Source organism: Elephas maximus, chromosome 1 (genome assembly GCF_024166365.1).
Source record: "Elephas maximus indicus isolate mEleMax1 chromosome 1, mEleMax1 primary haplotype, whole genome shotgun sequence".
NCBI classification, from domain to species: Eukaryota; Metazoa; Chordata; class Mammalia; order Proboscidea; family Elephantidae; genus Elephas; species Elephas maximus.
This window is the reverse complement of record NC_064819.1, coordinates 29,853,984-29,881,843: the sequence shown is the minus strand read 5'-3', so window position 1 is coordinate 29,881,843 and position 27,860 is coordinate 29,853,984. Positions and strand designations below refer to the sequence as shown.

The window sequence follows — 27,860 nt, the reverse complement described above, 5'->3', positions numbered from 1 at the left end:
ATCGACATATTGGCTCCAACAAGAGGCTTAAGATAACAGTGATCATGAGTACTGGGCAGTGTTTCATTCTGTTGCATATAGGGTCACTATGAGTTGGAACCAACTCGATGGCCCCAAAAAACAACAACATATTCATTCACAATGTCTCTATCAGAACTTTTGGTAAGTTTGTTTGGGTTCACAGATGAAAATACTGTGAAAACAGTTCATTTACATCACCCGAATGACAACAACTTCAGCTCATTCATTTATTTATTTAAAACTATTGACAGCTTTATTGAGATATAATTCACATGCCACATAATTCGCCCATGTAAAGTATATAACTCATTGGCTTTTAGAAGTATGCAATATCACTTCACTAATTTTAGCACATTTTCATCATCCCAAAAAGAAACCCCATGTCCATCAGCAATCACCCCATTTTCATATCAATGGAATCATACCATGTGGTATTTTGTGATTGGCTTCCTTCACATAGCATAATGTTTTCAAGGTTCACCCGTGGTGTGGCATGTATCAGTACTTCATTCCCTTTTTGACCGAATAATTTTCAACTGTATAGACATACCACACTTTGTTTACCCATTCATCAGCAGATGGACATGTAGGTTGTTTCCACTTTTTGGCTATAATGAATAATTCTACTAGGAACATTTGTATACAAGTTTTTTCATTGCCTAGCCTCTTAGTTTTTAATCACACAGGCCACAAAGTAAAAAGAATTCTTACAGCTATGTCAAAGTTATACAAAATTTGTTGTGCAATTGTCCCAGAGTTTTCAAGAATTAAACATTTCCGTTTCCAATATCACAAAGGCTTGTTCTGACAGGGAAACTGGCGACATTATTTCATGACAGAGTCAAAAAATCCTAGATTAGATGTTCTCTAAGGCATCTTCTTATGCTAAGTTGACAACTTAACATTTTCTATTACTTCACCTTAAGTGGAAACCCTGGTGGCATAGTGGTTAAGAGCTACGGCTGCTAACCAAAAGGTCAGCAGTTCGAATCTACCAGGCACTCCTCGGAAACCCTATGGGGCGGTTCTACTCTGTCCTTTAGGGTCGCTATGAGTCAGAATCAACTCTATGGCAATAGGTTTGGTTTTGGTTTTTCTCCTTAGATAGAATAAAGACAAGGCTGTGGATATCCCCTGGTCTGGGGGAAATTACCAACAAACATTACTGAGTCCCTTCCATGTGCAGGCAGCAAGTACAACTGTGCTCATGTAACTTGGCCTTGGGCAGAAGTGATGCACTGAATGTGACTTGCCACGCTACCCCAAGTTCTGCACTCTGGTCTGCCATGCTTGGTTCTCTCACCAGCTCCCAACTCTTTTTTGCCCATAATTTCAGTACTGTTCTGCCTTTTACACTCTGTCTTTTTTTCTGATTACTACCTCTGTCTCTCCTTGGGAAGCTTTCCATGCTCACTCTCAGAGACCCTCACCACTGTCTTTGCCAGCCATCTCCACCCCACTTCCAAGACTATAGACTATATTTCTTCACAGGCTTCCATGCTGGCTCCATGCTTCTCTGAACTCTAGGTCTGCCAAGTGCTATCAGATAGTGCAAGACGTTCAGGAGGCACTAAATGAATGTTTGTGGAATAAATGATCCATAAGATTTCCCATCAGTGCTGTGCCTGAGAGGTTGGAAAGGGTCAAAATGAATTCATGGCTCAGCTGCATTTATCATTTATTGATTGGTGACATATTTCTCCAATGATCAAAGCCCTTGGGAACCTCAGCTTATTCACAAGGCTCTCTCCTTAGTCATTGGGATGGAAATGATTTATCTGATCAGTGCAGATTCAGAGGCACAGGTAACACGTTCCTAAAGATTTGCCCCCTGAGAATCATCAGACGGAAGACCCAAAAAGGAGATTTAGCTGATCAAATATTGTTTCTTTTGCTTTTTAGGCCAGAACAATCTTACTCTGTATCTTCGAATTTCCGTGTGCATCGCCTGATACCAGCGTGCACAGCATAACCTGGAAGGCTGAATCACAATTTACTGTGAGGGGGCCCCAGCAAGCTTTGCCATTCTTTCAGAGGAGGGTTTCCCAAGGAAGCCAGTTTTTTTAGATAGTCACTAGGCTCCAGCTGGGGAATATCAGGGTTCTGCTGGGAATACTTCTGCAACTTCTCCAGCACTGTGGGCAACCCAACAGTGGAAGCGTAGAACATGGGACCGCCTGTGTGCCTTGGCCAGGCATACCCATGTAAGTAGATAACATCAATGTGCTCTGGGCGAGCAGCTATCCCCTCTCCCAAGATACGGAATCCTTCATTGATAAGTGAATACAAACAGCGCTCAAGGATCTCCTCCTGGCTGATGGTACGCGGTTCAATGTGCTGGGTTTCTCTATACTGAGACAGAAAATTGGCAAGCCAGGGATCGGGTTTGTAAATCCTACCCAATGGCTTGTCATATTGGTACCAACCCTTACCTGTCTTTTGGCCAAATCGTCCTAGCTCACAGAGCATATCAGGAATTGGGCAATATCTTACATCACCTCGTTTTCGGGCAGGAGTTCTCGGAGGCAATTCAGGTCCAGTAAGACCTTGCTCCTTCCGAGATCTCCAACCCACATCCAACCCAGAAAGATCGGACGTTCTAAAGGGCCCCATTTTAAAGCCAAACTCTTCCAGCACCCGATCTACCTCCTCTGGCTTACTGCCTTCCTCTAACAAGAAATATGACTGATTGTAATAAGGAGCCAACATTCGATTCCCAACGAATGCAAAACAGTTCCCAACAACTACTCCAATCTTCTTCATCTTTTTTGCTAAGCTCATAACAGTGGCAACGGTAGTAGGAGAGGTGTACTTGCTGGGAATAACCTCTAACAACGTCATGACCTGTGCTGGTGAGAAGAAGTGGGCGCCAATGACCAAGTGAGGACGGTCAGCGGCAGAAGCAATCTTATCAATGTCCAGGGCTGACGTATTGGTACACAAAAAAGTTTCTGGCTTGCATATGGCTGACAGTTCGGCAAAGACCTTCTTCTTCAGGCTCATTTCCTCAAATACTGCTTCAATGACTAGATCTACCCCACCAAGCTCCTTCATAGACGTAGTTAGCCTGGGTTTTGGTATTGACCAGGGGTGGCCATCCTGTTGCATTTTGGATGCTTCCTTTTCCAAGAAGGAGTTTATGACCTTGTTTGCAGTTTCCAGCTGCTGCTTGTCTGATTCCACACCAATCACAGGGATCCTGGCCCTTGCAAGAGAAATGACGATGCCTTTACCCATTGTTCCCAGGCCTGCAGATAGGAGTGAAGGAGAAAAACAAGAATTCAGTGGTGTTGAGAACTAGGAATTTTCTCACTGGATGAAAAGCAGCTATGGCAATGTGGCATTTAAAGAGATTGATTCAAAATCTATTAAAGAAAACATTCTGCATCCTACTTTGGAGAGTGGCATCTGGGGTCTTAAATGCTCACAAGCAGCCATCTAAGATGCATCAATTGGTTTCAACCCACCTGGAGCAAAGGAGAATGAAGAACACCAAAGACACAAGGTAATTATGAGCCCAAGAGACAGAAAGGGCCACATAAACCAGAGACTACATCAGTCTGAGACCAGAAGAACTAGATGGTGCCTGGCTACTACCGATGACTGCCATGACAGGGAACACAACAGAGAATCCCCGATGGAGCAGGAGAATAGTAGGATGTAGACCTCAAATTCTTAATGGTCTGACTGAGAGTAGAAGGACTCCAGAGGTCACGGTCCCCAGACCTTCTGTTAGCCCAAGACTGGAATCATTCCCAAAGCCAACTCTTCAGACAGGGACTGGACTGGGCTGTAAGATAGAAAATGACACTGGTGAGGAGTGAGCTTCTTGGCTCAAGTAGACACATGAGACTATGTGGGCAGCTTCTGTCTGGAGGCAAGATGAGAAGGCAGAGGAGGACAGAAGCTAGATGGTCACAGGGAATACAGGGTGGAGAGGAGGAGTGTGCTGTCTCATTAGGGGGAGAGCAACTGGGAGTACATAGCAAGGTGTATATAAGTTTTTGCGTGAGAGACTGACTTGATTTGTAAACTTTCACTTAAAGCACAATAAAAGAAAAATAAAGAGATTGATTCAAGGAATACAATAGACAATTAGTTAAGGCTAGGCACTGTGTTAAGTGCTTCAGGAGACATAAGGATGAGTAGGATTCACGCACATACACAACTAGAGGTGAAAAATAAGTTGAGCAAAGTTGCAGGATATATGGTCAATATACAAAAATTAATTGCATTTCTGTATGCTAGCAACAAACAATCTGAATATGAAATTAAGAAAACAATTCCATTTATAATAGCATCAAAAAGAATAAAATACTTAGGAATAGATTTAACAAAAGAAGCATAAGACTCACACACTGAAAACTACAAAATATTATCGAAGGAAATTAGAGAAGACCTAAATAAAAGAAAGATATCTCATGCTCATCAGTCAGAAGACTTAATATTGTTAAGATGGCAATATTTCCCCAAAATGATCTACAGACCCAACTCAAACCCTATCAAAACCCTAGCTGGGTTTTTGTGGCAGAAACTGAAAAGCTTAAATTTATATGGAAATGCAAGGAACATAGAACAGCCAAAACAGTCTTGGAAAAGAACTAAGTTGGGGGACTTACACATCCTGGTTTCAAAACTTATGACAAAACTACAATATTCAAGACAGTATGGTATTGACCTAAGGATAGACATATAGATCGATGGAATAGAATTGGGAGTCCATAAACAAACCCATACAGTTATGATTAGTTATATGTGCAAGACCATTCAGTAGGGAAAGAATGGTCTTTTTGAAAACTGGTGCTAGGATAGCTGCACAGCTGACTGAGAAGAGGTGGCATGGGCCTTAAGTTGGGTTGGTGCCAGAGAACTTCACAAGGGTTAAGAAAGATGGTGTGTTTGGTAAGCTATGGACCACCCACCCCAAAAACTGTATATTGAAAACTGTATATAGGCTGATGTATATAACATTTTACCATTTCAGTGAGTTCTTAAACTCACTGAAATGGTAAAATGCTATATATATTTTAATCCCCCGAAGACCATCCCTGAGTCAAGACTAAGAGCAAGTGATGGTTAGGAAAATGGAGCCAATCAGGGAGGTAGCTTCAGAGGGAAGAAGACATTTTTTGGGGGAAAATTTGGGCGTGGTGTGGGGGAGTAGGGAAGCCACTGTTTTAGGGTTCAGATAGATTTTAAGATAGTGGTTTTGAACCACAAGTGAATGGACCCAGGGATCAGAAAGACAGAGCCTTCACTCCAAATTCCTAGTTAGGAGAGTGAGAGGCAACACCTTAAAATGTGGTAGATTAATAATCATCACTGGGAAATCCAGTAGGGAGAGATACATGCAGGGAAAAGGAAGGGGTGAGTAACAATACACTCAGAATCTGGAGTTAGATAGACCTGGGGTCAGATTCCACACACCACTTGTGTTTAGCTCATTGCTGAGAAGGTTGGTTAGTGTCTCTAGTCTGTGGTGCAAATGGTTTGCGTTCAGCTACTAACCTAAAGGTTAGAGGTTTGAACCCATTGCACCACCAAGAAAGTCCAGGTGATCTGCTTCGGTAAAGATTACAGCCAAGAAAAACCTACAGCGCTCAGTCCTACTCTTGTAACACATGGGGTCTCCATGAGTTGAATTGATTCGATGGCAATGGGTTTGGTTTGATTTTGGTAGCTTGTGGTGAGAATGAACTTAGCTAACACAGCTAGTATGTTTAGCATAGAGTCTGGCACCCAGGGGCCCTCAGCAAATGGTGGTACCTTCCATGTGTAGAATTGGAGAATTACATTAACCATTCTTACCAAGAACGCCAACTGAGGAGATAGGCCTTGCCAATGCTGTTTTCCAGGATGCTCCAGAGGGAATGGACCACTTATTTGCCACCTTCTCAGCGAAGAAAGCGTATTGCAGGGCTCTAGCTTGCCCTGATTCCCGAAGGTACATAAACAGTTCCTCCTCCTTCTTTATGCCCACCTCGTAAGGATAACACACAGCAGCCTGAACCCCAAGAACACAAGTCTCTCGAGAAAGGCACCCAGGGTACTGCTTCCGCATCTTCAGAAGGGCTTCATTGAAAATGGCATCCATGTTGGGCAAGCTCTGAACTGGCTTGTTGCAGAGTCTACGGGATTCTAGAGGTTGATCTGAAAGGAATAAGAAAAGAAATCAGATCTTTGGAAATGTTACTTAATACAAAGGGAATACAAGTACCGTATGTAATAATAAGGGGCCCTGCTGGCACAGTGGTTAAGTATTTAGCTGCTAACCAAAATGTCGGCAGTTCAAATTCACTAGCTGCTCCTTGGAAACCCTATGGGGCCATTCTGCTCTGCTCTATAGGGTAGCTGTGAGTTGGAATTGACTCCATGCAAACGGGTTTGGGTTTTATATAATAATAATGACAATGACAACAACCTGTTCAAATCTAAGGTAGAAAATTTAATACTGTTCATCAAGATGTTTAATATAACACTAATATCAAAATGTGACATCTTTACAACTTAGTCCTATAAGACTAAGCAATTTTAAGTTACCTAATTCAGGCATGGAAACCCTGGCGATGTAGTGGTTAAGAGCTATGGCTGCTACCCAAAAGGCTGACAGTTCAAATCCACCACGTGCTCCTTGGAAACTCTATGGGGCAGTTCTACCCTGTCCTATAGGGTTGCTATGAGTCAGAATGAACTTGATGGCAATGGGTTTAGTTTTGGTTTAATTAAGGCATAAAAGTTGTATTTTCCTTTTATTCCGAGGCCAAGATAATTTTATAATGGATTAAATATTAATCTATCAACGAATTTAAGAAAACCTGTTCTGGGTTAATAATATTTTAAACTTAAAATAATATTAACTCTATTCCTAACAGAAACAAAGAAGAGTGTAATGGTGATGAATAGGCACACCTATCAATGAAAGAGAACTGCAAGTTCAGAAATAAACCTTTACAATTATGGCCAATTGGTTTTCCATAAAGATGCCAAGACCTCTGAGTGGAAGAAAGGAGAGTCTTTTCAATAAATGGACAATTGGGTATCCACATGCCAAAAAAAAAAAGAACTTAGATACTTACCCAACAGTACACAAAAATTAACTCACAATGGATCATAAATCTAAATTTAAGATTTAAAGCTACAAAAAAAAAAAAAAAATCTAGAAGAAAGCAGGAAAAATCTTTGAGATCTTCCCTTAGGCAGAGTATTCTTAGATACAACACCAAAGCATGATTCAGAAAACAAGTCAATAAATTGGACGTCATCAGAATTAAAAACTTTTTGTACTTCAAAGGATACCATTAAGAAAGAGATGATAAACCAAAGATTGGAAGAAAATACTTGTGTGGTAGGCAGAAAAATGACCCCCTACCGTCAAAGGTGTTCAGGTCCTAATTCCCAGAACCTATGAATGTCACTGTACGTGGTTAAAGACGTTGGGATGGGAAGATTATCCTTGATTATCCACTTGGGCCCAATCTAATCCTTAGAAGCAGAGAACCTTCTCTGGCTGTGGTGAGAGATTCGAAGACGGAAGAACAATCAGAGATGCAACACGAGAAGGACACGACCTGCCTTGGCTGGCTTTAAAGATGGAGGAATGGGGCCAAGGGCCAAAGAATGCAGCAGCCTCTAGAAGCAGGAAATGACCCTTAGTTTACAGCCAGAAAGAGAATGGGGACCTTGGTGTTACAACGAACACAAGGTACTGGATTCTGCTGATGACCCAAATGAGCAGGAAACAAGAGTCTCCTTTATAGTCTCCAGAAAGGAACACAGCAGTTGACACCTGGATTTTAGTCCAGTAAGAGCCATACCAGACTTCTGACCTACAGAACTATGAAATAATATATTTCTGGTGTTTAAGCTGCGAAAATCGTAGGAATTTGTAATTGCAGCAATAGAGGACTAATACAACTTGCAAATCAAATATCTAATAACAAACTTGTAACCAGAATACGTAAATAACCCTTACAATGCAGTAATAAGACAACCCAGTTTTTGAAATAGGCAAAAACCTTGAGCAGGTATTTCACCAAAGAGGATATAAAAATGGGTAATAAGCACATGAAAAGATGCTCAACATTGTTAGTCATTAACCCACTGCTCAACATCATTAGTCATAAACGCGTTACTGTCAAGTCGATTCCGACTCACAGTAACCTTATAAGACAGAGTAGAACTGCCCCACAGCGTTTCCAAGGAGTTGCTGGTAGATTAGAACTTCTGACCTTTTGGTTAGCAGTGGAGCTCTTAACCCCTGTGCCACCAGGGGTAAATGAGAATTAAACCATAATGAATGTGGTAGGCAGCTTTTATGTAATGGGATATCATTTCCAAGGTTAGGTTACAGAGACTCTGGCTTTGGTCTGGCTCGCCCTCTCTTGCTCTGTCAGTTGCTCTCTCTGATGGAAGTCAGCTGCCATGTTGTGGACTGTCCTTTGGAGAAGCTTCTGTGGCAAAGAACTGAGTAAGGCCTCTGGCCAACAGCCAGTGAGGAATGGAGGCTCTCAGTCCAACAGCCCATGAGAAGCTGCATCGACTAACAACCACTTGAGCGAGCTAAGGCTCCTCCCTCAGTCAAGCCTCGAGATGGCTACAGCCCCAGCTGACACGTTGAACACAGCCTAAACCAGAGAACCTATCTAAGCCACACCCAGATTCCTGACTCACAGATAATAAATGTTTGATTTTTAAGCTACTAAGTTGTGGGGTAATTTGTTGATAACCTGCACAGACCCACTAGAATGACCATAATAAAAAAAAAAAAAAAAATACTAAGTGCTGGTAATGGTGTGAAGGGACGGGTAGCCTCACAGGAAGCCTTGTGAGAATGTCAAACAGTACATTTATCTTAAAAAGATAAACTTATTGTTTAATTTTACTCCTGGGAATCTACCCCAGAGAAATGAAAATATATGTTCACACAAAAACTTGTACGTGAACGTTCATAGCAGCATTGTTCGTAATAGCCCCAAATTGGAAACAACCCAAATGACCATCAACTGATGGATGGATAAAGAAAATGGGATCTAGCCATGTGGTTGTTGTGTGCCATCAAGCTGGTTCTGACTCATAGTGACACCATGTGTTACAGAGTAGAACTGCCCCATAGGGTGTTCTAGGCTATAATCTTCATGGGAACCCCATGGGGCAGTTCTACTGTGTCCTATAATTGGAATTGACTTGACAGCAATAGGTTTGGTTTAGTTTTTGGAATCTTTACAAGAGCAGATCACCAGGTCTTTCTCCCAAGGAGCTGCTGGGTGGATTAGAACCACTGACCTTTAGGGCAGCAGCCAAGTGCTTAACTGTTGTGCCGTCAGGGCTTCTGGTCTAGTCACACAGTGAAATAATATTCAGTAATAAAAAAGAACAAGCTACTGATACATGCTACAACACAGATGAACCTCAAAAATATTACAGTAAATGAAAGAAGCCAGATGTAAAAGACTACATATTGTATGCTATCATTGACATTAAATGCCCAGAAAAGGCAGATCTATAGACAGAAAGATCAGTGGTCACCTAAGGCTAAAGGCAGGAGGGAGGGTTAACCACAAATGGGCATGAGGAAACTTTCTGGAGTAATGGATGTGTTCTACACCTGAATTGTGGAGATGGTTGCACAATTGTATAAAGGAAATTATACATCAGTAAGCTGCTAAAAACAAACAAAACAAAAAAGACCCTGGAAATGAATTTATCAAGAAAGGTACAAGACTTTTAAGAAGATAACTGTAGTATTTTATTGGACAGCATAAAATATAAGAACTGAATAGAGACCTCATAAATCTGGATATAAGAATTTAATAGCACATCAACTGACTGGATCAAAAGCAAAGAAGTTTCCGGGATAAACTGAATGCTTCAAAGGTCAGCAGAGCAAGGGCGGGGGGTTTGGGGACTATGGCTTAAGGGGACTTCTAAGTCAATTGGTAAAATAAGTCTATTATGAAAACATTCTGCATCCCACTTTGAAGTGTGGCATCTGGGGTCTTAAATGCTAACAAGCGGCCATCTAAGATGCATCAATTGGTCTCAACCCACCTGGATCAAAGGAGAATGAAGAACACCAAGGTCACACGATAACTAAGAGCCCAAGAGACAGAAAGGGCCACATGAACCAGAGACTTACATCATCCTGAGACCAGAAGAACTAGATGGTGCCCGGCCACAACCGATGACTGCCCTGACAGGGAGCACAACAGAGAACCCCTGAGGGAGCAGGAGATCAGTGGGATGCAGACCCCAAATTCTCATAAAAAGACCAGACTTAATGGTCTGACTGAGACTAGAGGAATCCCGGCGGTCATGGTCCCCAAACCTTCTGTTGGCCCAGGACAGGAACCATTCCCGAAGACAACTCATCAGACATGGAAGGGACGGGACAATGGGTTGGAGAGAGATGCTGACGAAGAGTGAGCTACTTGTATCAGGTGGACACTTGAGACTGTATTGGCATCTCCTGTCTGGAGGGGAGATAGGAGGGTAGCGAGGGTTAGAAACTGGCAATATTGTCACGAAAGGAGAGACTGGAAGGAGGGAGCGGGCTGACTCATTAGGGGGAGAGTAAGTGGGAGTATGGAGTAAGGTGTATATAAGCTTATATGTGACAGACTGACTTGATTTGTAAACATTCACTTAAAGCTCAATAAAAATTATTAAAAAGAATTTAATAGCACAACAATATAAGGCTTTTGTATGTCATATGTGTGTATGTTGCATATATATATGGAGAGAGAGAGCCCTGGTAGCATAATGGTTAGGTACTTGGCTGCTAACTGAAAGGTCAGCAATTCGAACCCACCAGCGGTTCCATAGGAGAAAGACCTACTGATCTTCTCCCATAAAGATTACAGCCTAGGAAGCCCTATTGGGCAGTTCTACTCTGTCCTATAGGGTTGCTGTAAGTTAGAATTGACTCGATGGCACACAACAACAGCAGCATATATACGTGTGTTATTGTTAGTTGCCATTAAGTTGATTCCAACCTCACAGTGACCCCATGTGTGCCAAGTAGAACTGCTCCATAGGGTTTTCATGGCTGTGACCTTCTGGAAGCAGATCGCCAGGCCTGTGTTCTGAGGCTCCACTGGGTGGATTTGAACTACCAACCTTTCAACTGGTAGGTTGGCCCACCCACCTTATTTTTTCTCAATGCATTATATTTTTCTAAGGCATAAGGATATTCAAGTGTTGACAAAAAGAAACAAATCATGCTCCTAAAGGAAGAAAAAAGGAGATGATTATTTTTCCCTCCTTCCTCCTGCTGAGATTTTCTCTGTCCAGCATAAAGAGAGGCTGAAGATGCGATTCACAGAACTGGTTTCTACAGACATCAAGGACTCTCCCTTCTCTAACCCTGCTAAGCAGTAAGCTGGTCTCTCTCAGAAGCGCTGCAAAGGACAGACAGAACACTGTACATGCAGGGGCTTCAGGAGGCCACCCATGAACTCGTGTCTTAGATAGCCAGAGCTGCTATAACAGAAATACCACAAGTGGGTGGCTTTAACAAACAGAAATTTATTTTCTCACAGTCCAGGAGGCTAGAAGTCCAAATTTAGGGCATCAGCTCTAGGGAAAGGCTTTCTACCTCTGTCGGCCCTGGAGGAAGGTCCTTGTCTCCTTTGAACTTCTGCTCCCGAGTGATCTTCATGGGACTTGGCATCTCTCTTCCCCCACCTTTTCATACTTTCTTGCTTGTTTAATCTCTTTTATATCTTAAAAGATATTGTCTCAAGACACACCCTACACTAGTCCTGCCTCATTCACACAACAAAAACAACCCATTCCCAAATGGGATTATAACCACAGGCATAAATTCGTTGCCCTTGAGTTGATTCCTACTCATAGCGACCCTGTAGGACAGAGTAGAACTGCTCCATAGGGTTTCCAAGGAGGGGCTAGTGGATTCGAACTGTTGACCTTTTGGTTGGCAGCCAAATGCTTAACCACTGTGCCACCAGGGCTCCCCAACCACAAGCATAGAGGTTAAGATTTACAACAGAAATTTCTGAGGGACACAATTCAATCTATAAAGTCATGTAACCAATAAAAAGAAAGCTCAATTTAGACATGTGCTTAGACTGCCTAAATAAGGCAGCATCCCTTTGTTCATTGGAAACATGTTTATAGAAATGTCCACCAGCAGTAAAAATACATTACAAGGAGGAAAAGATAACATAAAAAGAAAGGCAGATGAAACAGCTAAGATTCTTTAAAAGCCAAGAAACCCAGACGAACAAATAAGCACATAAGGTAACCATCTTTAGGCAGAATTAGAATTGCTAAAAATGGCTAACCTAGCCCAGTGCAGCCATGGTGACAGCACCAGGGCTCATTAAAGGGACCAACGCAGAGCAGTAGGTTCCTGAGTCGAGGCTCCCAGTTGGGTGTCGCTTGTGCCCTCCCACCTGTGAGGTCTCCTCCAGGGAAAGGTGGGCAGGGAGCCCTAAGTCTCTTGGGCTTGGCATTACAGCACGCATCTTAAGCTTCCTGCCAGAAAGGTGCAGGGAAACAAGGAGTTCTTACTCCGCGTGGGAACAAAGCAGGTGGCTGGTCACATGCACGTGCAAACAAATACCATTTTACAGGAGCCTCCCTTCCCCCGTGGAGGCAGAGTGATCTGGTTGCCAAGTAGTTCTCCATTGCTCTGCTAAATCTACTGCACTGCAGTCGTCTGAGAGGCTTCATGCGTAACAAGAGCGTGAAGATGCGTGAAGCTAGTTAACTACAGTCAGCTCTCCGGGTTACATGTTAAGTTTGTAGAGGAATCTGCAGCTACTTCCCAAATCACACTTTTAGATACGTAGTAACCCCCTACAGTCCTCTCCCACCTGTTACTGGTTGGCAAACTGCTGATAAGTAATAACATTGACCATTGGAAATCCCTTCCTTCCCTCCTTTCCTATTGGATGTGGAAACTAAACGTCATTCTTGTACATGGCAACCTCGCATACAACAGAACACAACGCTCCCTGGTCATCCTCACAATCGCTGGCACGTTTGAGTCCATCGTTGGGGCCACCCTGCCAATCCATCTCATGAGGGTCTCCCTCACCCTCGCTGGGCCTCTGCTTTGTGATCCGTAAGGTTTCTATTGGCTGATATTTGGAAGTAGATAGCCAGACCTTTCTTCCTAGTCTGTCTTAGTCTGGAAGCTCCACTAAAACCAGTCCACCATGGGTGACTCTGCTGGTATTTGAAATATCGGTGGCTTTTAAAAAATCTGAGCTTCCAGCTCAGACAAACTGAGAGACGGATAACTGATTCCAAAACTGCTGTTAGATAATGACACTGACTGTTGCAAATTCTTTTCCCTCCCTCCTTTCCTATTCCATGTGGAACTTCTCCTTTTGTTATTTTTTTCCTAAGGCCATCATTTGAAAAGTGAGGGGAGTTGGGAATAAGCTAATGTCATGGATTGAATTGTTTCCCCCCAAAATGTGTGTCAACTTGGCTAGGCCATGATTCCCAGTATTGTGTGGCTATGCACCATTTTGTGATCTGATGTGACTATACTATGTGTTGTAAATCCTACCTCTATGATGTTAATGAAGTGGGATTAGAGGCGGTTATATTAATGAGGCAGGACTCAATCTACAGGATTAGGTTGTATCTTGAGTCAATCTCTTTTGAGATATAAAAAGAGAGACTCCTGGAGAGAGGAGAGGGACCCTGTATCACCAAGTAATAAGTGCCAGGAGCAGAGTGTGTCTTTGGACCCAAGGTCCCTGTGCTGAGAAGCTCCTGGACCAGGGGAAGATTGATGACAAGGACCTTCCCCCAGGACCGATAGAAAAAGAAAGCCTTCCCCTGGAGTTGATGCCCTGAACTAGAATTCTAGCCTCCTAGACTGTGAGAGAATAAATTTCTGTCCGTTAAACCCACCCACTTGTGGTATTTCTGTTATAGCGACACTAGATAATTAAGACAGCTGAATTACTAGAACAGTTTCACAAAAGGGAAGAGGGAGCTCAAAAATTTTATGTCTGTTTTTTTAATTGAGATATAATTCACATACCATAAAACTCACCATTTTAAACTATACAATCCAATGGTTTTTGTAGTATATGCAGAAGGCTGTGCAGCCACACATGTATGTCTTTCAGCCATGTCTTTCACAACTGATTTACTAATATCTTTAACACTGCGTGTCAAGTGTAAAAAGTCAAAACTAAGCAAAGTAACTTCCATTCTTACCCTTGTTCTCTGTACATCAGTGGTTCTCAAAGCGTGGCCCAGAAACAGCAGCAGTAATATCACCTGGGAACTTGTTAGAGACGCAAATTCTTGAGCCCCCCTTCCCCAGACCTACTGAATCAGAAAGTAACGACTGGGGCCCTGCCATCCATGTTTTAACAAGCCCTCCCCGTGATTCTGATGCACAGTAAAGAACCACTGTTCTAGATCAAGACTATTGCATCTGCTTCAAATAACTATAGATTTGTACACGTGTCTATGTACTCGGAGCCCCGGCGGTGCAGTGGTTAAGAGCTTTGGCTGCTCACCAAAAGGTCTGCAGCTTGAGTCTACCAGCTGCTCCTTGGAAACCCTGCGGGGCAGTTCTACTCTGTCCTATAGGGTCACTATGAGTCAGAATTGACTTGACAGCAGCAGGTTTGTCAGTTAATTTTTAATATATATACTTATGTATAATAAACGCCCATATATTTAATATATTAGATTTTTGAGGAACCTATCCTCCAAATCAACCTGTCAATTTTGTTCTGGCAAAATGACCACATAGTAATTGCTGTGTTTAGAAACAAAGAAGGGGAAAACAGGGACGCACAAAAGAGGAGAAACAGAAGACCTCAAATGAAAACAAAAGGCAAAATAAATAAGCCTAGCTAAATTACTTGTTTTGTAAGATAGACGACAAATGTAGGTAAGATTCTCTGAGCTAGTCATCCATTGGATGGGCCCTGTTTCTCTACCTTCTATCTCTATTACAACACAGCACCAAGAAATCATAGTGTTTCAAAGAGTAGAACCCATTCAAAAATTAAACAAAGAGTTAAAATCCTAGAGTTTTTCATGTTTTAGGGTTTAGACCCTAATCCCTCAAACCCAAAACAGACACTGTGGAGCTGCTCTGGTTGTAACAATGACAAAAAACGGGGAGACCCAACTACTGAGCATCCCCGCCCACCACAGTGGGTCATGAAACATGGTTTGAAACCAACTAATTTTGTTGAACCCTTTCCTTTTATTCATGAAGAAAACGAAGTCCAAAGAGGCAAGATGATTTGTTAAGGCCCATATGGCTAAAGTTGAGACTAGTATCTTGAAGCCATTTCTTTACGAGGCTGCAACCCTTCCACACTGGCAGGTCTTCCCTTTGTCTTTTGGGTAAATTTAATGACATTAGAAAAAGAGAACATAAAAAATAAAAAACAAAAACAATCAAGTCTTCACTACCGGCCACCCAAATATAACTACTGTTAAGGGTTTGATGTATCTCCTTATAGTTTTTCCTTATGTAAATATATACATAAGTATACACACACACGTGCTATTTCCTATCTAGCTGTTTTGTACTTAATATTATATGCAAGCATTTTTCCAAGTTCTTCAACATTCTTCAAATGTGTAGGTTTTAATGGCTGATTGGGGTTGATTCATTGAGATCTACCATCTTTTATGAAACCAATCTGCTAAAATTAGATTTTTCAGTTATTTGTAATAAAGCTTCAGTGAGTATCATTGTATGCAAATCTTTGGTACTTGTGTGATTATTTCTCTGATAAATTCCTAAGAATAGAATTGCTAAGTCAAAAGATGAATACTTTTGAGCTTCATCATTGCCCATTTGCCCTATAGATAGGATTCACTATAAGCAGCAGTGGGAGAATATTTAAACTTCATCTCACCATATTACTTTTTCCTGTCTTTTCCAATTTTCTCAGCAAAAATTAGTGTCTTCTAAATCATTAATGATTTTTCATTAATCATTGAGTTTAAAAAAACATTTAAGATTCCAGCATACACTTACTGTATGATGCAACCATCCTACTTTTACGTACTTATCCAAGAGAAAAGAAAACATGTTTATAAAGACTTGTGTAACCCCAAAGTGGAAACCACCCAAATGCCCATCAACCAATAAACGGATGAACAAATTGTGGTACACCCACACTATGCAATACTAATCAATAACAAAAAGGAATTAATTATTAATGCCTACAATGACATGGATGAATCTCAGAAATACTGTGCTAAGTGAAAGAACCCCCACGTGTCTGTCAGTTGGTCAGACTGTGGGGGCTTGCGTGTATCTGTGATGCTGGAAGCTATGCCACCAGTATTCAGATGCCAGCAGGGTCACCCATGGAGGACACATTTCAGCTGAGCTTCCAGACTAAGATAGGCTAGGAAGAAGGACACGGCAGTCTACTTCTGAAAAGAATCAGCCAGTGAAAACCTTATGAATAGCAGCAGAACATTGTCTGATATAGTGCCAGAAGATGGCACTATAAGTGAAAGAAGCCAAACAGAAGACTACAGACTGTAATATATGATTCCAGCTATACCCACTAAACCCACTGCTGTCGAGTCAATTCCAACTCATAGTATATGAAATTGTAAAAAAGTAAGCCTACAGTGACAGAAAGCAGATCAGTGGTTGCCTGTGGCAGAGGGCAGAGGAGGGGCTTAACTGGAAAGATTCACGAGAATACTTTTAGGGTGCGAGAACTACATCATGACCGTGGCGATGGTTATATGAGTGTACACAATTACCGAAATTCATCAAACTCTACACTTAAAATGGGTGAATTTTATTGTGTGTAAATTATACCTTGATACCTTGATAAAGCTGGGGAAAAAATCAAAGCAAAAATCATTTAGAAATGATTGGGAAAACTGACTTTTCCTAACCTGAAAAAAAAAAAATCAAAACAAAGGAAAAATCACTTAGGAAAATTTGGGGAGATTTTTGCTTATTTTCTTCTAAGTTTTCTCTGTATTCATACATACTCTATAAAACAAAAAACCAAACCCGCTGCCATCCAATCAATTCCAACCCATAGCTACCCTATAAAAATAAGACAGAGTAAAACTCCCCTACACGGTTTCCAAGGAGCGACTGGTGGGTTCCAATCACGGACCTTTTGGTTAGCAGCTGTAGCTCTTAACCACCATGCCACCAGTGTTTCCATATACTCTATGTAGCTATAATAATACAGTATATGAACATTTATATTTTAAAGGTTTTAAATCACAACATTTTTACATATTTCTGTATAGTCTTCAGGAGCCCTGGTGGCACAGTGATCAAGAGCTAGGCTACTAACCAAAAAGGTCGGCAGTTTGAATCCATTAGCAGCTTTTTGAGAACCCTATGGACAAAAAAAAAAAAAAAATTTTTTTTTTTTTTTTTTTTTTATGGACAGTTCAACTCTGTCCTATAGGGTCACTATGAGTTGGAATCGACTCAATGGCAGGAGGTTTTTCGTTTTTATATAGCCTTCGTGATTATAATTTAAGACAGCTACGTAATTGTCCATAGAGTTGAAAGCCCAGAACTATCCCCCTACTATTAACAGGTGAATGACCAAGTTTTAAGGTAGGTGATTCTCTAACATCGGGATGCCACCAAGTGGACAAGCTGTGCGATGTTGCTGGAGTAAACAGACCATTTTATATGACAGATGGACTAGACCATGACCCTCATCCATCTCTTCACGAACCTAACTCTCAAATCTGAAACTAGGGAAATCAGTTAAGGAAAAGAACTTCCTGTTGATAGCAGGGTTCTTACAAACTTAAGCCACAGGTGTAAACGCTAGACACGTCTGTAGCTCAACACTCTTCCCGATTATTTCTTCTGACAATCCTTAACCCTCTCCACCTTGCTCATTTAAAGCTGCCAACCTCCATAGATTGAAAGGAATAGTTAAAAAAGAAAGGAGTACCACTCCAAGTAACTCTTAAAGGAATCCCATGAGTCCATGAAGGAGAAACCAGAGACAGAAGGCTTGCTGAAATAGTGAACCTATAAGAAGAGTAGAGCTGCCCCATGGAGTTTCCAAGGAGCACCTGGTGGATTCAAACTGCCAGCCTTTTGGTTAGCAGCCATAGCAGTTAACCACTACACCACCAGGGTTTCCCAGAAACCCTAGAGGCCCTGGGCTTAATTGTGGCAAATGATAGAGGCTGTCTTCTCGTTGCCAAAATGTTTGTTTGCTTGTATTCTATTTCTCAATAAGAAATATATTCATGTGATAAAAACTGAAAAGGTACAAGAGAGAAAACAGTGAAATGTCTCCTTCCTACTGCTTCCCTTAGCTGCTTATCCTCATCCCCAGAGGCAACCGTTAACCGTTTCTTGTGGATCCTTCCGGAAATACGTATGTATAGACGAACAAGTATATATACACACTCTTCTCGTGTATACCTTCTACGAATCCCCCCTTTTTGTTCCACAAATGATAAACCCCTGTAAACAAGGATTCTTTTTCACTTAGGAATGTATTTTGGAGATCATACCATATCCGTACATAAATAGTTTCTCATTCCTTTTTAAGATGTATTGTATACCGTTGTATGGATGTGTGCCATAAGATATTTAGGCAATTCCTTATAAAAACAGACAGTTAGCTTGTCTCCAATCTTGTGCCATTTCTCCTATCTTCTTACCTAAAACTCTCTGGGCTAGTTTGATTGCTTCTTCAACAGGGTCTGAGTTTACAACTTCATCTACAATGCCCAGCTTGAGTGCTTCATAGGCTGGAACGTGCCTTCCTAAAACAAAACAAAATGAAACACATCAAAGAACTTCGAGAGATTAAACCGAAAGCATTACCCTCTACGGTACGGAAGGTTACCCACCCTGGACACGAGCACCTATTACTACTAAATAAAACAAATAGGAGCACACTGACCATTGTAGTGGAAAGAGCACTACAGAGGTGACCAGAAAGCCTGGATTCAAGCTCCAGTACTACCTTTTACAATTTGTCTGACGGCGAAGGCCTGGATCTGGACCATTTCCTCACTGGTAAGCGGGAATAATTACGCTTACCTCAGTGATTCAGAGTATTAAGTAAGAATATATGTGAGAGCTCTTTATAAACTATAAAGCTATATAAGAGATTGTTAACATTTTTATAACAATAATGAAAAGAATGGCAACAGAGTAGGAGCAGAAGTAACTACCTTATACCTAACATACCAGGGGTTGGTGGTTTGAATCCACCCAGAGGTGCCTCCAAAGGAAGACCTGTAGGTCTACTTCCAAAAGACCAAACCAAAAAAACCAAACCCATTGCTGCTGAGTCGATTCCGACGTATAGCGACACAATAGGACAGAGTGGAACTGCCCCGTTAAGGTTTCCAAGGAGCAGCTGGTGAATTCGGACTGCCGACCTTTTGGTTAGCAGCCCATCTCTTAACCACTGCACCACCAGCGCTCCTTCGAAAGGCCACAACCATGAAAACCCCATGGAGCAGTTCTACTCTGAGACACACAGGCTCGCCATCAGTTGGAATTGACTTAACAACAACTGGTTGGGGTTTCTTTTGATGGTTGATTAAGAAGAAAAGACATAGTCTCAAAACATATAGTTGGGGAAACAGGAAAAAACTATTGATTAAGTCGATATTATGTAATAGTTACAGTCAAAATTACAAAGGACAAATAGGGTGGACTTCTGCCATTTTTTGGCTTCCCAGCATCTCAACACTTCCCTTAGTTTGTGGAACTGCTATTGTGTGAGCTTTGCAGCCCTGCATCCTGTTATGTAAGATGAAAAGAAGCAGAAATGATCAGACAATTGTTCCCACAGACCCGTGGCAGCTAGGGTGGCCCATGACCCCAAGCTCGGCCAAGTGAATGCTTTGTTGAGCGTTTTTAGCTGGGCCTGATGAAACTAAGCAGCAGAAACAGGTTAGCTCTCATTTCACAGATGGTGACATCTAGGGTCTGGTGGTGCTGGTGGCACCAGAATCTAGTGTCCAGCAGTGGTGCTGGCAGTCTTCAGTGGCCAACGGTGGCACTTGCAGTCACTAGAATAGAACAGCAGCTCTAGGGGGTTATAGAAGCTTGGTGAGGGTTTGCATCGTTCCGGAATTCTGCCTTGATGGTTCTTCACCAGCTGTAAATATGTCATTTGCTCTGCATACTCTGAAGTAGAGGGTAGGGAATACAAGCATCACTTTCCACAGGGTTGGAAGGAAGGAGACAACGACACGTGGTTTGCTTTCTTGCCAGCACCGTCTTGCCTTCTGAAGAGCCATCATCAGACCAGTCTTGGTGGCAACAATTCCCTAGTCTGGTTGCTCCTATGGTTCATTTTGCTGAATGACGTCTCCCAGACAAACCCTCCATTCCTGGTTCTTATTAGTGTTTCAAAGGAGCACAAATAGGTTTTCTTCATCAGCTAGCTTGATGCTTTTTGGCAGGGGTCACTCTGTAACAGCAATAAACAACAACAACAAACACCCAAACCCATTGCTGTAGAGTCGATTCCAACTCATAGAGACCCTATAGCAATATTTGGGTGTGTTTCTGGAATTGCCTTTGAAAATAGGCTTTGAGATCTCCTCCTGAGGCAAGGAGTGGGATGGGAAATCAGGGAGTAGCTCCAGGGGTCAACCCTCCCATATATAAAAATCACCTAGGTGATGAGTGAGTGGGTCAGCATACCCAGGTTAAGGGGGCCAAGTGGACATAAAATGGAAGGCAGGAACCTGGGTACTACAAGAATCTTTGGGGCAACAAAGCAGGGGAGACATGAGCTACCCACGGGACGGACTAAAACTTTCTTCAGCTATAATGAATTCTTCTGGCCTGGATTTCACAAGAATGGAGGAGTAACCCTAATGTTCTTACAGAGTCAGTGAGATCCCAGGTATTTTATTCCGTTTTAAACAATCAAGGACCTAAAGACATGGCTCTGTACGTCCAACCCAAATTCTCAGACTGACGTTTAAACTTGTTCTTTCTTGGGTTGCCCTGAGTCAGACAACAAGCACCACCCAATGGGCTCTAATGGAGTCCTAAGCAGATGTACCATAAGGAGATGCCAAGGCAGCTGAGGCTGAGACTCCTCTTCTCCAAGCTGGGTAACCTCAATTTTTTTCCAGTTTTCCTCATGGCTTATTTTCCAGTCTTTTCTACAGAGTCCTTTCTAGACGTCATTCTAAAGTGGCCCTAAAATTGGACCTCCCCCCCCCACAAAAAAACCTTTTGTCTTCGAGACGATTCTGACTCATAGTGACCCTAAAGGACAGAGTAGAATTGCCCCATAGGGTTTCCAATGCTGTAAATCTTTATGGAAGCAGACTGCCACATCTTTCTCCCGTGGAGCAGCTGGTGGGTTCGAACTGCCCACCTACAGGTTAGCAGCTGAGTGCTTTAACCACTGTGCCAACAGGGCTCCTTGAAATTGTACAGGCTACTTAAAAAGATACAGTTGGAGTATCAGCCTTCTCCTAAATCAGATAAAAATCCATCACATTCTTACTGTTTTTACCTCTTATCTTCATCGCGTTAAAAATAGTGGTATTTCTATAAGCCTGCTTTGGGAAAAAGCCAATCCAAATTTGCTTTACTTCTTTTTCATAAAAAAAATCAATTCTCTTCATGATTTCTGTCAAGATACTCTTGCCTTTCAGATTTAATACTGAAAACTGGGCCACAAAGTTCTTCAGTGTTCCTCCACATGCTTTCATTTCTGTAAGCCTTCAAATTTACGGACTCATTTCACACTGTTCTGATTTCCCCTCTATCCTTTAAGCTTCATGGCTTATTTTTTCTTTTGTAGCATGAAGTGTCTCATGTGCTCTGAATTTCTGCAGTATGCCGGACTGTAAGCATCCTGTAATGAGTTCTACTTTAGATCCTGAAAATAGTTCACATTCTTAAAAGTGTACTTATCGTACATAAAATATATAAATTAAAACAATTTCTAACTTCTTGTATTGGAGAAAAAGATTTAGTAGTATTAGTTTTTCCAACTCCTCTTTCATATTTTATAGGATTTATACCTCTTCATTCAAAAGAAAAAAAAAACATTTTTGTGCATACAGACTAGTATTATTTTTATATTTGGATCCTGTACACAAAGTTTTGTATCATGGTTTCCACACCAAAATATACAGATTTTAAACGGCAGTTCTCAAACTTCTTAGTCTTAGTGTTACCGCAATTTCACGAGTTAGAGCCGCCTGCTGCAAATAGCCAATTCTTGAGACAGGGGTGAGGTGGGTAGCGAGAGCTTTATTAGATATACCGGTATATGGAGACAGAAGGGAATGATCTCCTCCTAAAGTCGTATGTATCACCAGACTATCAAACATGTTGATCTTCTCCTGCCATTATCCCATCAGTCCAGGGGGTAGCTGGCGCCACCCTTCATCTTATTTGACAGGCTTAGATCAATATCACTTGTTTTCCACAGTCTTAGAGGAAACATTGGCTAACACTTAACCACTTGGGGAGCTAACATCAGGATCTTACTTGGAGGCAGGCATAGGCTAGGTGAGGGGAAGTCTTAGGTAACACCAAGGATGGGATGGGCTAGGGGAGGGGAAGTCTTAGGTAACACTAAGACTAAGAAGTTTGAGAACTGCTGTTTAAAATCTGTATATTTTGATGTGGAAACCATGATACAAAACTTTGTGTACAGGATCCAAATATAAAAATAATACTAGTCTGTATGCAGAAAAATTTTTTTTTTTCTTTTGAATGAAGAGGTATAAATCCTATAAAATATGAAAGAGGAGTTGGAAAAACTAATACTACTAAATCTTTTTCTCCAATACAAGAAGTTAGAAAGAAAAAAGAAGAAGGAAAAAAAAAATTGGCTCAGGTACTATTCAAGATATGGCTGAGCAGCCTGTTTCATTAAAAAAAAAAAAGGACCCCTTTATACTCTTAAGAATTGAGAACTACAAACAGCTTTTGTTTATGTGGGTTATATCTACCAATATATGATTTAGACAAAGCATTCTAACATATGAATGTCCCAAAGTTTGGCATTTAGTTGTGGTTGGAAGAATTTTTAGTTCCCTTGAAAGTAACATTTTATTTTGCTTTGCTTTTATTCTTTGGAAGCTTGCAGGATTCTGTGGCCTAGAAGTTCAAAATCTTTACCAAAATACATCAGGACATTGCTATCTCCTCATCAGTTTTCCCAGGAAAATGGTGCGCTTGCTAAAATTCAACGTCTGATTCTATTTCATATCTCAAAAGTTTCTTCTCTGTTTCCCTTTTTTTGTTGTTGTTTCTCCTTTTTGTCTTGTGCTTTGAGAGCTCTTATGATCCATAATAAGGAGCCCTGGTGGCGCAGTGGTTTCAAGTGCTCAGCTGCTCTCTGAAAGGTCGACGGTTCAAGCCCACGAGCCAGCCACTCTGAGGGAGGAAGATGTGGCAGCCTGCTTCCGTAAAAATTACAGCCTTGGAAACCCTATGGGGCTGTTCTCCTCTGTCCTATAGGGTCACTATGAGTTGGAATTGACTAGACGGCAGTGGATTTGGTTTTGGTTAGCCAGTGCTAAGCATATCATTTCTTCATCAGCTGAATACTAGAGATTTTGTTTGTCTAAGGCTAGTGCAGAGAAACCCTGGTGGTTCAGTGGTTAAGCACTCAGCTGCTAACTGAAAGGTTGATGGTTTGAACCCAGCAGCCGCTCCACGTGAGAAATGTGGCAGTCTGCTTCTGTAAAGATTACAGCCCTGGAAACTTCATGGGGCAGTTCTACTTTGCCCTATAGGGACACCGTGAATCTGAATTGACTCAATGGTATGATTCACAGCTAAGAACTGTGTTACACACTTGCCATGTCTGCTATGTTCATTTGCATTTTATTTATCTTTTTGTTAAACTTCCCTAAATTCTTTTTTTTATTATACCATACTTATTTATTCTTTTATTTTTTTCTTGTATTTTAGATGCAGGTTTACAGAACACTAGTTTCTCATCAAACAGTACACGTGTTGTTCTATGACACTAGTTAACAACCCCATGACATGTCAACACTCTCCCTTCTCAACACTGGATTCCCTATTACCAGCTTTCCTGTTCCCCCCTGCCTTCTAGTCCTTGCCTCTGAACTGGTGTGCCCCTTTAGTCTTGTATTGTTTTATAGGCCTGTTCAATCTTTGGCTGAAGGGTGAACCTCGGGAGTGACCTCATTACTGAGCTGAAAGGGTATCCGGGGCCCATACACTCAGGGTTTCTCCAGTCTCTGTCAGGCCAACAAGTCTAGTCTTTCTTTTTGAGTTAGAATTTTGTTCTACATTTTTCTCTAGCTCTGTCCAGGACCCTCTCTTGTGGTCCCTGTCAGAGCAGTCAGTGGTGGTAGCCAGGCACCACCTAGTTGCACTAGACTCAGTCTGGTGGAGGCCGTGGTAGATGTATTCCATTAGTCCTTTGGACTAATCTTTCCCTTGTGTCTTTAGTTTTCTTCATTCTTCCTTGCTCCTGAAGGGGGTAAGACCAGTGGAGTGTCCTAGATGGCCACCCCTGAATTCTTTAAGTGTGTCTCTAGCCTCCATGTTGCTGCCTCAATTACCCCTCCTATCATGTCTTGTTGCTTCAAAAGGAAATTATTTTGGCTAATGCTTTGATTTTAAATAGGGTGTTCTTATTAATAAATAAAATATATTCTTTTCTAATTTAGACTAATGTGATTTTCCTAAAATTTTTTGTTTCCTTTTTTTTAGTTTACCCTGTTTCAGCAGACTCACGCTTACGTTTGCATTTTTCTAATGTGACAGAATTTTTTTTCATGGGCTTTTAGGTTTCTGGTTGTTTTACATTTAAGTATTTTAGGTTTGTTTGTTGGTTGGTCTTTCAACACAATTTGATGATCCTCGGAGCTCTGAGGTACTGGAGCTAAAACTCACACCCAATATCTTGTTCAAAACTAGAGACGACCCACCTGGACCTAAAGCTGAAAGGCAGGACAAAGGTGCCCCTCCCAACTTCTCCTCCAGGGTGTGGGTACTAGGAGACCTGGTGCCATGGTGGTTAAGACCATGGCTGTTAACCAAAAGGTTGGCAGTTTGAACCCTGCAGCTGCTCCGTGGGAGAAAGGTATGGCAGTCTGCTTCTGTAAAGATGTACAGCCTTGGAAACACTGTGGGGCAATTCTACTCTGTCCTTACAAGATCAGTATGAGTCAGAATCCACTTGCTGGCCACAACAGGTTTGTTTTTTGTTTTGTTGTCTGGGTACTAAGAGCTATCCTTCCAAAGCCTAGAACCTGAGGCATAAATAAAGATAACCATCAAGGCAGAGCAAAGCTCTCCTTGAGTACAGCACTGGCTTTCTATCCTGTTCGATGAACAAGGAGGGTTAAAAAAAGAAAAAGAAAAAACCATTGCCATGGAGTTGACTCCAACTATGGCGAACCCATGTATTACAGAATAGAATTAATTGCTCCATAGGGTTTCCTTGGCTGTAATCTTACAGATGCAGATTGCCAAGCTTTTCTACCATGGTACCACTAGGTGCGTTCAAACCACCAACCTTTTGGTTAGACGTCTGTCACAAACCGTTTATACCACCTGGGGAACTTAAACAAGGAGGATGACCCCTAGAGAACGAAAGCAGAAGGAAGAGTGTGGACTGTGGTTCTCAGTCAGACGAGTGGACAAAGACATAAGGGAGTACACTGCCATGTGTTCAGGCATGTCTTTTGTGGTTACTGTTAAAGGTTCTGTCGTTTTCAGGTGGCATTTTAAGGGACTTGTGGAGAAGCTGTGGCTGGTGCTTGCAATCCCTCCAGCTTCCAGAAATACCTGTCTTACAAATTTCAGAAGATTAGAAACGTGTAGCCATCTATATCTGTTTATTTACTAATATATTTTCAGGACTGTGCCTATAGAGTTGAAGTTTTGTCCTCACTCACAACAGTAACAACTTTTATTACTATTTTTTTTAACATCTTTTCTTAGAAAAACAATTTTTTTTCCAAACCATAGGGCACTATTCTTAATATCATTATTATAAACAGATACTATGTTAGTTTGCTACTATAACAAATCACCACAAAATTAGTGGCTTAAAACAACACCAATATGACACCAATGCACTATTTCCAGTTCAGGAGGTCAGAAGTCTAAAATCCGTAGACTTCTGGAGTCTTAAGGGAGAATACATTTCCTTGTCTTTTCTAGCTTCTGGAGGCTGCCCACATCCTTGGCTTGTGGCCCCTTCTTCAGTCTTCAAAGCCAGTAGTGTAGCGTCTTTTCTTGTCTTTGAGCTCCTGCCTTCCTCTTCTAAGGCCCCTTGTGATTATATTGGGCTCACCCAGATAACCCAAATAATCCCCCATCTTAAGATTCTTAATTTTTTCTTTTAAATTTATTTATTGTGATTTAGGTGAAAGTTTACAAATCAAGTTAGTCTCTCATACAAAAAGCCAAACACACCCCGCTGTGTACTCCCAGCTGCTCTCCCCTTAATGAGACAGCACATTCCTCCTCTCCACCGGGTATTCGCTGAGTCAAGATCCTTAATTTAATCAAATCTACAAAGTCCCTTTTGAATAAGGTAACATATCCATTGGTTCCGGAGATTAGGATGTGGACATTTTTGGGAGGGGCAATATTCTGACTACCGCAGCTGCCATTTGCCAAATGCCTTCTATGTAACAGGCACTATACCTGAAACAGGTACGATACCTGAAGTACCTGTTACACAGGTACTATACCTCATTATTCCTTAAAGCAACCATATGTGTGGTTGTTTCACCGATGAGAAAGCAGAGGCTAAGAGGAGTTCAGAAGACCTCTCTCCTGAACGCAAGGTCAGTGTCTCCAACTGTCTACATGACATCTCCACTTGGATGTCTCACAGACCTGTGAAACTTAACATGTCAAAGCTAAGCTCCAAAAGCCTGCTCTACTGCAGACCTCACCATCTCAGTAATGGCACTATCCCTCCAGCTGCTCAGACCATTAGATTTGTCCTTGACTTCTCTCTTTCTCTCACATCTCCCAGGATTTCCTACAAAATCTTATTAGTTCTACCTTCAGGATACATCAGGATTTGACCACATCTCACGTCTACACTGTACCATCCAGGTCCAAATCCCCATCATCTCCCCACTGGATCATTACAACACCCTCTAACCACTCCTGCCATTTCTGCCCTTGCCTCCTGTTAGCCTACTTCAACAGCCAGAGTGATCTTTTAAAAGACATTAACTAAGAGCATCTTACTGCTCTGCTGAAAACACTCCAAGGCCTTTCTACCTCACTCAGATGAAGAGTGAGAGTTCTTTCCATAACCTATGTCTTAGTCATCTAGTGCAGCGACAACAGAAATACCACAAGTGGGTGACTTTAACAAACAGAAATGTATTTTCTCATAGTCTAGGAGGCTTCAAGTCCAAATTCAGGTTGTTGGCTGTAGGGGGAGGTTTTCTCTCTCTGTGGTCCCTGGAGGAAGGTCCTTGTTCCTTGGTGATCTTCACATGGTGTGGCATCTCTCTTCCCCAATCTCTGATTCTCACTTGCTTGTTTAATCTCTTTTATATCTCAGAAGACATTGATTTAAGACACACCCTACACTAATAGGGTCTCATTAACATAACAAAGAAAACCCGGTCCCAAATGGGATTATAACCACAGGTATAAAACCAAACTTGTTGCTGTCAAGTCGATTCCGACTCATAATGACCCTCTAGGACAGAGCAGAAGTGCCCCATAGGGTTTCCAAGGAGAGGCTGGTGGATTCAAACTGTCGACCTTTTGGTTAGAGTCGAGCTCTTAACCACTTCGCCACCAGGGCTCCAACCATAGGTATGCCCACTTCCACTGCTGTCCAGTCGATTCCGACCCATAGCAACCCTATAGGACAGATCCATAACCAGAGGTATAG

General features: G+C 41.8%; 1 protein-coding gene across 1 annotated transcript in view; it reads right to left on the bottom strand.

The window, feature by feature from the left end:
* Positions 1–242: 242 nt before the first annotated feature.
* EHHADH (enoyl-CoA hydratase and 3-hydroxyacyl CoA dehydrogenase) overlaps positions 243–27,860 on the bottom strand; it is a 40,126-nt gene continuing 12,508 nt past the window's right edge. Inside the window, exons 5-7 of the mRNA XM_049881244.1 lie at positions 18,664–18,768; positions 5,830–6,171; positions 243–3,269 (exon numbers count right to left, since the gene is read on the bottom strand). Coding sequence (XP_049737201.1) covers positions 2,008–3,269; positions 5,830–6,171; positions 18,664–18,768 — 1,709 coding nt within the window. The 3' untranslated portion in view covers positions 243–2,007. The remainder of the gene's footprint in view (positions 3,270–5,829; positions 6,172–18,663; positions 18,769–27,860) is intronic.